The 12,753-nt window shown below is 39.8% G+C and overlaps 1 protein-coding gene across 6 annotated transcripts in view; it reads right to left on the bottom strand.

Moving 5' to 3' along the window:
- The window catches only part of LGR5 (leucine rich repeat containing G protein-coupled receptor 5), an 87,184-nt gene extending 82,532 nt beyond the window's left edge, over window positions 1–4,652 (bottom strand). For all 6 annotated transcript variants that reach the window (XM_032689246.1, XM_032689250.1, XM_032689252.1 and 3 more), the window contains exon 1: window positions 4,441–4,652. In XM_032689246.1, the coding sequence (XP_032545137.1) occupies window positions 4,441–4,652 (212 nt within the window). The remainder of the gene's footprint in view (window positions 1–4,440) is intronic.
- Between the last annotated feature and the right edge of the window lie 8,101 nt (window positions 4,653–12,753).

The following is a 12,753-nucleotide window of genomic DNA, read 5'->3' as shown; positions in this document are numbered from 1 at the left end:
CCTTGAAAACTGGTCAACGTGAACTTTATATAGTTTACTACTTCAGTTTTCATTTACCTCTAATTTATCTACAGATACATTTTACCTTTACAAGCATACTATAGCCATGAGTAGAGAGGAAATACTCGGTTTCCTTTTCAAAAGAGAAATTTAGAACTAAATTCTAAATCCAGAACCTGGATTCACCCTCATCCTCAATCAGGACAAGACTCAAATTATTAACTCAAAACGCATGACGATCATTTAATTTAAGGCACAAAACCGGCTTATAAAGTTTGTACCTACGTAAACAAGTACTTTCTAAAAAAGACACAAATATTTTATGAAATACCTAACTTCTAAATCTTGCCAAGGGATCTGGAAGGTGTAAGAGACTTTATAAATCTCACTTCTTCATAAGAAGATGTTTTGCTATTTGATCTCTTCAAAAATACATAGTCATTCCCAAGATACCTTAGGTGAAGACACAAGACCTGAGTATGACTGTGAGATCAGAATGACTAAAATGCAAATTTATCCCAAAGGCTTGGTTTTAATTTTGACACAGAAATTTCTATCTTTCTGATTTCAGAAGCATCATTCATTTTTGGGAACATACTTGTTAACCTACAGAAAAGTAATTTTTTCTGCCAATTTCTTTATTTTTAATTTTTATGTCTAGTAGTCTTAAGCACTTGCATATACACTACAGAGTGTGCTCTACAGGGCTATTTATCAACAAACAAAATATTATGGCAATGAATGAAGCAGAAGGTCAAAACTTACTTAAACACTAACATGTTAGGAATCTTATAATATGCACTGATTTCTTCTCCATAGGTTCTACTGTAATAATATTAATGTTATCAAAGTTTTGAAAAATAATTTTTCTTAGTAATTTTTATGAACAATTAACTATTATATGAACCATATTTCCCCAAGCGTTACTATACATATTTACAATGTACTCAAATTTAAACTTTTTAAGTCAACTATAATGTAAAAAGCAAATCCTGCAATATTTATACATGTATGCGTGCATGTCTATGTCAACCTAAGACAGTAACATTATGTAAACATTCTGCTCACCGTTTACGCATTTTGATCACAAATAAGCATCCGAATTGTTAAACAGCCCTGGCATTTATAATAAATTTAGTTTTCTGTGCTATCCAGGCCCTTAACAGAGAACTTCAAAATCTTTAAGACCTGTCTTCCATATTGTCATCACATGAGATACTTTTCATACTAAATAGTCTTGAATGGGAGTTGTCAGATTTTACACGATTTTTAATGAGTAATTAAGTAGGATGAGCTTGTGGTTAAACAACAGAGTTAGGATAAGGCATTTTGTCTTTAATTAATGGCTTTGCAATAAACTTTAACTTTGAGCAAGCCCTTCTTTGCCTCAGTTTTCCACATCACAGCAAATGGTAACAATACTTCACTAACTCATGGGTTTGGCTTCAGAATTCTTCTTCTTTTCACTGTGTACTGATAGGAAAGCAACCTGTTCTTAATTTGAAACAGAGACTCAGTGCTGCCCTTCATCAGCACATGGAATTCTCATTTGTGTCAACAGGAGTTGCATTAAATACAGTGAGCCTAAAAGTAAATTAATGTACTTAGCCTAAAAGTAAATGAAAAAAAAAGGAACGGAAAGAAACTCATGGTTTCTTCTTGCCTACTCTTAAAAAATCTAACAGTTTATGGCAGTAAACACAAAACCATAAATAAAAATATTTTTGATGGAAGGCAAGAATTGCAGCCTGGGATAAATGACAATGGAGAAAAGTGTAGCAGGTCCATCTGTAGAGTACATTTAGCTCTGCTGCAAGAGCACCATCATAAAAAAATGGTTGCACATGCAAAATTCACTCACCATAATATATCATGCTCTGTACACATTTGTCTCAACATAAAACAAACCTTAACTGCCTCAGCATTTCAACTTTTCACACAATTTCCACTGCACACCAAGAAAACTTCTACTTTCTTCTCCTATGCAAGTGTTCAGCTAAAATAAAAATGTCAGAAATGTAGGAAAAAAACCCTTTAAAAGCTCAAAATTAATACAAGGTTGGTTTTGGTCAGATACGTCTATGATGCAAGAAAAGACTCTACTAGAGAAGATTTTTTTTTTCTGGAGAGAGATTAAATGTGAATACACTGTTTTAACCTTCTACTTTGACCTGAAGTAAAAATTGTCACAGCACAAAAAGACAATTCTGGATCTTTTTTGGGAAAAAAACCCCCAAACAAACAGAAAAGAAGATAATCAAGGAGCAGCTAGTTGGTCACTGCCAAGCTCAGGGAGGCAAACATGCCTATAACAAGCAGGCACATTTTAAAATTTGCCATTGCTTAGTCATCTACAGATAATGAGACTTGACAGTTCTTTATGGAAGGCAAGCAGGAACTACAATTCTCCATAATTAGGCAATAATTAATCAATCCAATGATAGCAGCCTTGTAAATTTGGAAAACAGCAAGTGTAGCTGCCTATATTTATGAAGCAGTCTTTTATACTGTTATGCTGCCTGAATACAGTCTTGGTCATTTAAAGGTCTGCCTGTCCAAGTGATGTTTTTTCACTTCAGTGTATCTGTTACTGAACAGCAGAGAATTCTTGACTGGAGAAAGACATTCCTTCTGAAGGACAGGAGAATTTAAAAATAAAAGTGCAGACTAGATCACAATCCTACCAAGAAGAAAATTACCAGAGGCATAAGAACCACACCATAAGACAGTAACAGTGGTATTTTGACATCATCATGCATATGCTCTCTTTTTCTTCATAAATAGTCAAACAGTGAGTTCTCTCATGCTTTTCCAGCTTTAGCATTCTTCCAAGCAACAAAGAATTTAAGGCCTCTACTTCTTGACACAGGATATGTACATCTGAAGTCTGACTTCACACCTTCACCTTTTTGCTTATGGCTTTCCAAAGCACTAGAAAACATTGTATCTTCTGCATACCCGAAATTTTGACCTGCTATTTTTTGAACCAGTGGCAGACTTTGTATGTCTCTTAAAGGTTGTATCTTTATTATGCATAGCATAATATGCATTATGCAAAGTTTTCCTCTACTTTCACTGGTTGTTCAGTAATGCTGACTCCTGCCTCTTAACATTACCAATAGCTTTGACTGTGAAACATTTATGAAAAAATAAGCTAAAACAGATCTTAAGACAACAGATCTTTCAGAACAGTATTTACATGCATATTTAGAAAAGTCTTTCAGCTCCACATCCTCTTTATAAATTGATGCTATTTCCACTTAATCAAGCTTTCCCCTAACATATACTTACTACTTAGATTTTATTGGTTGCACTTAATTTCTACCTTGTGTATGTTGGCACGTTTATACTTCTCTTAGCCATTTCTAATTTACTTTATTTTTTCAGATGCAACATATATTTTGTATCTTTTGAAGCGTGGTATTAAGAGAGAAGCGAGTTCAGAATGATTTAGTACCCCAAAAACACAATGCTGTGAAAGCATCTTCACACTGACTATAGCAGCAAGCAAGTCATCAGCATGTCAAAATACAGATGGACAAACACACTTAGAAACAGACATACTTTATGCTGAATATGAAGGATATTACATTAACAACCTACTGGTCATGCAGCCATAAAAAACTACAGAATCAGCAAGGAGGGCACTAAAGGAACACTTCCAGTGCACCAACACTTACAACACACGAAACCAAGAGAAGGTAAACGACGACCACTGAGCCAAAAATAAGGAAACAGAGAAAGTTTTACCATAGTTTTGGGTGGTTTTGGTTTGTTTGTTTGTTTGTTTGTGGTTTTTTCTGTTAATACAAATTTTCTCCGCTCTTGCCGGCTCTGTCCCTACGCTGTAACTCAGAGCGCCTGAGACGCAGCGGAGTTTCCAAGCAGCCCGGCCCGATGGGGATGCCCCGCCAGGCGGACACTGCGAGGCGCCGGGGGACTCCGGCGGTGCGGGGTGCGCCGGCCCGGGCCCGGATTGCGACACAGGCACCTGTGTCAGGACACAGACACTCCAGTCCCCGAGCGCTGCCGCCTCCTGGGAGCGCGACTGATTTACTGCCTGTCCTCCACCCGAGGGGAGATCTGTTAACGATTAAATCAGCAGCGACCGCACATCAAAGCCTTGTCCCCGGAAGCAAAGGTGAAGATTAACGTCCCTGCGGATCGCACTGAATTTCTGCTCTTGCAATCGCTTTTAACTACCCCCCAAACACCGCATCACACAGCGACCCTCCCGGCGCCGGACCGGGCACCGCGATGGCCAGGCACCTATAAACGCTTTACAACCCGCCCGCTGATTAAATAGCGATTAGAAACGTATTTGAAGTTGGGTGTTCTCTGCGGGCAGCGGCACCACACCGACCCTGCGAGCCCCTTGTCAGCGCCGGGGTCGGCCCGAGCCCTGCCGGCGGTGCCCCCTCCCCGCCCGCCCGCACTCACAGGTAGGAGGTGAAGAGGCTGAGGTTGGCGGGCACGGCGGTGAGCCCGCGGTCGGAGCAGTCGGCTCGGAGCAGCACGCCGTCCTGCTCGCAGCGGCACGGAGCGGGGCAGCCTCGCGGGCGCTGCCCGCCGACCCGCGCCCCTCGCCGCGGCGCCGGCAGGCAGAGCAGGAGCAGAAGGAGGAAGGCGCGGGCAGCGCGGGACGTCGCCATGGGGCCCCGGGGGTACCTAGAGCCGCGGGGCGGCCGCTTTCATGCCCCGCGGCACGGCGGGGGCGAAAGTCGGGCGCCCGTCTGGGCTCTGGGAGCTCCTGCGGCCGCCGCCGCCGCCGCGCTGCTGTCTGTGGTAGCATCTCAGTTTACACGCTGCTTTAAAGCCCTGGAGCCGGCACCGCGCGCCCGCTGACGCCGCCCCAGCCTTGCCCGCCGCAGCGCGCCGGGCCCTGCCCGCGCCGCCGTGCGAGCTGGCGGGCGGGGGCGGCCGCGGGCCCGCCGGGCAGGAGGGAAGGAGGCAGGGGGGGAACCCCCTTCTGCCGACCTGCCCTCCGTGCGAGAGGCCACAGCGCCTCGGGGCTCGCCTCAGGGCGGTGATCTCACAGAATCACAGAATGGGTCGGGTTGGAAGGGATCACTGGGTCATCTGGTCCAACCTCCGTGCTGAAGCAGAGTAGTCCTAGAACACGTGGCACAGGATTGTGTCCAGACGGTTCTGGAATATCTCCAGTGAGGAAGACTCCACAACCGCTCTGGACAATCTGTTGTAGTGTATGATCACCCGCTCTACTCACGTTCAGGTGGAACTTCCTGTGCATGATACAATCATAGAATCATAGAATACGCTGAGTTGGAAGGGACTTACCAGGATCATACAACTTCTGGCCCTGCACAGGACACCCCAAGAATCTTACCATGTGTCTGAGAGCGTTGTCCAGTTTCTAACCATTGCCTCGTTTCCTAGTGGTTGGCACCACCAAGAAAAGCCTGACTCCATCTTCCTGGCATCTCTCTCACCCTTTAGATATTTATATACATTAGTGAGATCCCCTCTCAGTTTTGTCTTCTTGAGGGGGAATCTCCCCTGAGGGCAGGGAGATTCTTGTTTAGACTGGTGACTAAATTGTTGGTCAGGCTACTCAGTATGCGTTGGAGGGCATTAGTTAAAAGTGTTCTGCTACACTGTCTTTGAATCTACAATTAAGTCTGCAATGAGAGCCTAATGAAAAGGCCAGCAAAAGACATTCTACTCAGTTTATAATACCCATCCTCACCTCTGGACCATCATTTGGTATAATCTGAACTGCAGAAGGATCTCGTACTGGTGTTCAAGTGCTTTATTTAAAATAATAAAAAAGGAATCTGCTGTCTGGCTGGTTAGACAAGCCAGAATGTTTTGTAAATCTAGGCCTATGGGGCAGCCTGGAAGCTTTTCCCCAAGCATCACCTTGTCCTAAGCTCATAACAACAATGGTTAAAAGCACAGAATTTTCATGAGAAAGGCCTGAGCAGAAAAATTCTGCAGGAATTGTATTTTTCATTCTGTCCTGTCATATGTATCCAGGAAACCTGTTACCCCAAAACCTCTGACTGTCCTTTGCTCATGTCTAATATCTCTGCAAAGCAACCATACTTTTGTTACTGAATTTAGTAGATTTAAAAGAGTTTCTCACTCTGCTGAATAGGTACATGGTAATGGTTCAATAAGTTGAGAAAAGTTTACTTTCTTCCAGGACAAACTAGTTTCTATTAGACATCTGTACTGTATGATATTTTAGTCCTCGAGGTGCCAAAAGACTTTGGAATAGTTGTGCTCAACAAATAAGTAAATATTTTTTGTGAATGTGGTAACATAGTATTTGTATAATCTGAGGCTTTTGCACATTTCTTTTGTTTGTTCTAGAAAGCAAAGAGTATACTGTTTCTTCATCTTCTGTTGAGGATTTATCAGCTTGCACAAGATATCTGAAGTTAGACAGACATAGATTAATTAGTAGTGAGGGTTCAACTGTAAAAATCCTCCTTTGAATGTTGTTTATTTTGCATTAATACACTTGTTTTAGTGACTTTCTTTAAAACATTTAATGTACTTTCCCACAATTTTACTGAAAGATTTTTTTGAAAGAAAAGTAGCTTGAAGATTAAAAGAAGGATTTGATAGGAGCGGGTATGGATAATCCCTGCCTTTGTGCATTTAAATTAGGCTGTGCAGTTATTTCCTTTCCGTGTTTCTCATAGGTCTCTGGTTCTCCATAAAGGGAAAAGGAAAAACATCTGTCAGTTTGGTAACATCTCTGGGAGATGCTGTTACTGTTACAAAAGGGCATTGGGACTGTTAAAATTTCCTACAGGTTCCAACATCTCACCATGATGTCCCAGTCATTTGGAGTGACACCCATGGTACAGCCATCAGTGGTCTTCGTTTTTCATCATGGCAATAAACAAATCCCTCAGGGATCTCAGCAGAGTGCTGTCTTGAATCTGTCTTGAGCAAAAACTTTTGTCTTTTGAATATGACGCATGATGTGACAATCCTCCATCCTAAGGTTTATTGGTATAAAGGATATCTTTATGGAATGTTATGTACAAATAAGCAAAATGATATGTTGTATTATGTATTGTTAGCACACAAAAAGCATAACAGTTCATATTTCAAGAATGCACAATGTATATATATATATGTATTTTTATATAATGTGTGTATATGTATTTAACATGAGTCTTTTAGATCGTTACTTACAGCATGACAGAGTTTAGAGTTTATGTGAAATTTGGTTTTAAAATATAGGACTGTAAAAAGAAAACTGGGTATCTAAAATATTCACTGCTATATAGGTTTTGTAAACTTAAACTGGATAAAATTATTTTAAAAAAGAGTGTGGCTAAAACATTTGACAATGGAAAATTATACTTAATCCTAAAATGATCAGTTGTCCCAGCTAAAATGGAGTTCAAAGCAGAAATGTTAACAGATCAACACTAACAAAGGTAGCTGCTATTTTTTAAATATTGAGGCAAATCCAGTACAGAGACAAAATAAAAAGTACTGCAGCAAAGGACAAGATAATTTCCAGTTCACTGTAGCATGTTTTTTCCTTTCCTGCCTATGGGTGACGGGTAGGTTCTTAGAAGGCAGTAAGTACAACTGTGTGTTTAGACTGTGGAGAAAATAAATCTCTTGTGCGGAGTGGGATTTCTTTTTCTGCCTACTGGGATAAGAAATTTTTCACTGCATGTGTTGAAGCCATTACACTGAAAGAGTTCAGTAGGCATGTGTGCAGCTCCACAGCCCTTAGGCTGTTCTACTGTAGAGCAGTATGGCAACTGCTCAGGGATCTGAGCAGAAGGATCCTTTCCTCCTCGCAGAACACCTGATTTGTCCTTTTATTTCAGCTAGCCTTGAAGAATGGTGCATGTCTTTTAAGGTTTATCACTATACAGACTTTTTATACTTACAGCAGAAGGCTATTTATATGCTGTGTTCATTTGATTCCATATTTTCCTATCAGTGTGTGTTCACAGTCATTTGCATCATGTTAATTATCATGTTTAGCTGAGGATCTTAAACATGTACATATATCTATATCCCTTAATTGAGCCACGCAATGTTCTTCAGACCAAGGCAGATTACACTGTTTCTGTTTTACATAGTGGTAAAAGCTGGTACACAAAATATAGGATGGTTAGGGCAAAGTCACTCCTTGAACCAGAACAAAATACAGGACTTTTAATTGCTGTGGCTCAATTTACCACCTGTCTACAGCTTTTCAATCACAATAATATTATGGGTTATTTTATTTTTTTATTATGGATTGTTTTTGTTTAGGTTTTCATGCTATTTAAGGCATGCTATGTCACACATCTTTAGAAATCAACTTTTTATATTGATTCTTTAGTTTGGCACACTACCAACTAGCTGCACATTTCCCTGAGCAGTTCTGTAGTCAGTGTGATGATAGGACAGAGGTGAAACATCTACCAGCTAAGATTTATTTGGATACACTTTAAATATGCTTCAATAGTTAAGTTTCTGATAGGAAGAAGGGACAAAAATAGAAAACAAGTATTATTACAGCTACAATTCGTACAGTGACAGTTGACTTATGTATATAACTTTGAAGCAGATAATGTCATGAACACTATTTTTAGTCTGAAAATATCTGATAGTAAAGCTTGCAACATTAGTGGGAAAATGAGGATTACCCAGGCACGTTTTAATAGCTAGAAATTTGGGAAAAGAAACAAGGGAAAAATGTAAATACATAGGATGCAGATTTACTGAATGTTTGTTTGGAGGGAATGAAAGGTGATTGTTGTAGTAATTCTCTGCTTAGGAAATAAAATCTGCGTGTTAGAGTGAAGGTGTGGAAATAAGGTATATGAAGAGAACCTTCTATTATTTTGGGTTGCAGTGGATGTGACATCATTTGGAGAATTTGCAACCAAGCTGCAAAAGCATTAAGTGGGTATTTCACCATTACAGAAACGATGTGGTTTAAACAATACTTTAAATGATGCTTTTTATCTCTAACATTTACTGGTCTGTTACCTTATCGTTGTATATCTCATGTAGAACCAGAAGAAGAAAGAGGAGAATGTAAGCTATGTCTAAAGATACATGAAGAATGGTAAGGCATTAAATGAGGAGCAATACTTTTTATGAGAACAACTAATATTTGAAAACAGGTAAGAGCTCTCTTTTGGCTCATTAAGTCTTATCAAGCATTGTCTAACTGCCCATTCAAAGCTTGTCTCACTTGTAGCCCCAGACAGTCGCGTCAACAACTATGATAGAGTTTCTTCAGAAAGGTGCAGAACTGGGAGTGTGGCAGCAAGGCAGGCCAAGTCAACTGCTACCCAAATGGCAAGTGGGCTCAAATGTTTCTCTGGAAGGATTGAAAGAAGGATGTGAATTTTGGAAGGGTAGGTTGGGATGGATGAATCCCTTTGACTGTTTCCTGATTTGAATAGTCTTGAGTCTCTACTTTCTCACCCCACAAAAGTAATCAATAGCTACTTGTTCTATATAATAGCAGATGTCAGAGCCAAACATTTAAAAATGCACTAGTGTGCATTTTAGCACCATAGTTAAGTCCAGAGATCGCTGCATTCTGTGGGGCTTGTCAATGAGACTTGGAGGAAGGTCTCCAAAATACTGTTCACTTAATGCAACAAAAGTTCATCACTCCCGTGGAAAGTCAATACTTCCACATCTGCGAGGAAGTTAGCTCCAGTTCACAGAGGCTTGCAAAGTTGTTTTTGTTTTCCTGAACGCTTGTAAAACATAAAATTTTTGAATATGTGTGCGTGTGGAGAGACATGTATTTCTGTGCCCTGTATGTGCTGTGGTGATCTGCATTCTTCTCCGGGTAAAAGACAGGAGTTGACACATACTATGTGCATGAATAATTTCTTAATTCAACAGCTCCTACTGAAATTCTGCCCAATTCTTTTCATCCTTCTCTCATTGTGTCTGTGTGGCAAACACCCTGGGGTTCCTGTGGTTTTTGAAGTGTATTTGCATGATATTGTATAATGAGTGATTACATTGTTTTGTAGTTGTTTGAAGGAGGTCACAATAATATTTTTTTTACTACTTTTTTTTTTGATGATGGTTGTAATAGCTTTAGGCATTTTGGGATCAACTGTCATGCAAAAGGAAGAAACGTATGTAAGAATCACCTGATTGTGACAAATTATCAGAAGGGTTTAGATGTGGTGTAATACCTTGTTTTCCTGTAAATTACCCTCTAGAAGGGGGGAGGGGCCTGTATTTTTATTTGTGTTTCTGTGTATTTGTCTTCTGAGGTGTAAGCACAGAAAAAGCAAATTTCTTTGCAGAGAGTGAAGTCAAGATTTTTTTGTTAGCAAGTAAGACCAAAACATTTCAACATCTCTATCCTCTTGATATCTTAGCTTTTCCTATTATAGACTAGGACTTTGGAAAAATCAGGTGGGAAATACCTTGTGGGACTTAATTTTTCAAGACGTTTTTGAAAACTATTTGCATATTCCCCAGTGCAAAATCAATTCCCAAAGCTTTATAGCACATACAGCACAGATGTTGAAGTGTCCATGTTTCTGTGGCTCACATGCTTCATCCGCACTTTGTACCATGATGACGAACTATTAGGGTACATTACCCACCTCTGTTGACTCTCTTAAGTTGATGCAGTCCTATCTGCAGTAATGCAAAATGACACAAAGGGAGAGGAGAGCAAAATATAGGTCTGTGACCTTCAACATATGCACAAAGCCTCTACCAGTGCCTGCCAGTGACACATACATATACAAGAAATGCTAATTCTTCTGCATGGCTGACAGTCATTCAGGGCTATTGCTGGAGGAAGGGACCTGGTCAAGAACTTGGACAGATCAACCATCAGGAAGGAAAAGTGGGATTGTGAGTCTACATTGTCCAAGGAGATGGAGAGAAGGAACCTTATGCAGGGGGAGCAAAGGGAGGAAGAATGATTGCAGCACAGATGTTTATAGGAAGATGAGAGTGAGTGAGTTGGAGGAGCCCTTGTATTTGAAAAAAGAGAATGGGGACATTCAGAGCTAATAGAGCTTTAGAGCAGAGGAATGACAAAGGAGTCTTTAAAGAGAAGAGAAGAAAAGATGATCCACAAAAAACTTACAGGAGAAGAAGGCAAGAGGTCTTGGTACATGCAACGGAGTCGGTTGAAATACAGAACTCTGAAGTTTCTGTGCTCACTATCACTGCCCCTGATAGTGTTAATACTCTGTGAATTGCTATTTATTTGTATTAAATGTTTTTGAAATATATAGAGATGTATTTCTGGACTGAATGTCAGAATCAGGGCCTTACATAACATTACCATGTTCATAATATGCATTGCGTTACTTCTCTGTTCTTTGGCAAGGTTGGTTATCTGACTTTAGGGCAGGCACATTTATTTTGGCCCTTGAAGCAATCAACTTATTTGAAAGAGTTTTATATTTATAAATCCCGTCTTAACAGAGTGTCAGCAAAGACCCATCACATGTAACAAAAGCAGGGAGCAGGGTGTTGCTTCGTTTAGCTTCATCTGCCATCATTGAAGAAAAAGAGGTACCTACAGAAGGGAGTTGCTGGCTCCTGGCTTCAAGCTGAGAGAACTCTTTTCCCTGTCCATTGAGATCCCACAGAGAACCTTAGAGCCTCTTCAGGTCCAATACTGTTTCCCATGCTGGATGGTTTGGATATCCCTGCAATTGCTGTCATGAGAACTGAAATTTCTAAATTCGTGGTTGCCGCAGGAGTTTCTTTTTAAAAGAGTGTCTGAAAGAAATCCAAGTTTATATAAAAATGGACGATGGAAGACAATGTATTTATTTCTCTTAACAACTTGGGCCTCTGAGGGTTTGACTTCTTTTCTTTAGTAATTAATAGAGACAGTAGGATATGAACAGACAGTGTTTATACCACCCAAATTTAGTCTTACAGGGATCTTTCTGAAGATGATTAATAGACTCCTCCAGAAAGTGGTTCAAAGTACCTACTTTAATTATTTAATGTATTTTTGGATAGTTAAATCATGGTTGCTATGCAAAAGAATTGATTGCAACTAGTGTTGCTGCTGCAATAAAGCGCAGCCCTGAGAAGTTACATGCAGGAAAGAGGAAACACTAGCAAACAAGGACTAATATGAAAAGCACAGGTTTAGTATATTCTGTTTATGTACAGTTTTTTGTCTGCATTTGACTCAATATATGAGCCCCTGAGATAGGTGAAACAGAAGACTGAAAGTAAATCGGTACTAATCATTTTAGTCTAATGCCATTTGGAATCTGGCAGAAGTGGCAGTGGTATAGAAAGAAGCATTTGGTCAAGTTCAGTTTTTCTCTGAAATGTTTCTGTGAACTATGGTAAAACCAGATGGAATTGAAAACATAAAAAAAGAGAAAGAAAATGACAAAAGGAGAAAGCAATGCATTGTATTGGAAAATAATTACTTTTCAGTTTGGCCACTTGGAATGGATTTCAAAAGCCCCAAGTCAAAAGTAATGTTTCTGTATGTTTTCACTTCCATTTCCATTAGAGATTTTCTTTTTCATGGAACACATCTTCATCTGTAAAACAAATACACACTTAATGCATTTAATGTTAATAATAATAATGATTAATCCAGAATTTTAGAAGATCTTATTATGAAAAGATGTCCGGTCTGTTGGCTGATGATTTTAGGAGGTATTTCTTTGAACATGTGCACTTATCACAATTGAAATTACTTGGAGGGAGAGAAAGACTTCATACAGGATGCTGTGCTGCTTGTGAGTGGCCATGCAGAATTTAACTGTCCTCTTATTTTACTTC

The sequence above is a fragment of the Chiroxiphia lanceolata genome, chromosome 5 (genome assembly GCF_009829145.1).
Source record: "Chiroxiphia lanceolata isolate bChiLan1 chromosome 5, bChiLan1.pri, whole genome shotgun sequence".
Taxonomy (NCBI): domain Eukaryota; kingdom Metazoa; phylum Chordata; class Aves; order Passeriformes; family Pipridae; genus Chiroxiphia; species Chiroxiphia lanceolata.
The sequence above is the reverse complement of the archived record's forward strand: the minus strand, read 5'-3'. Positions and strand labels throughout refer to the sequence as shown.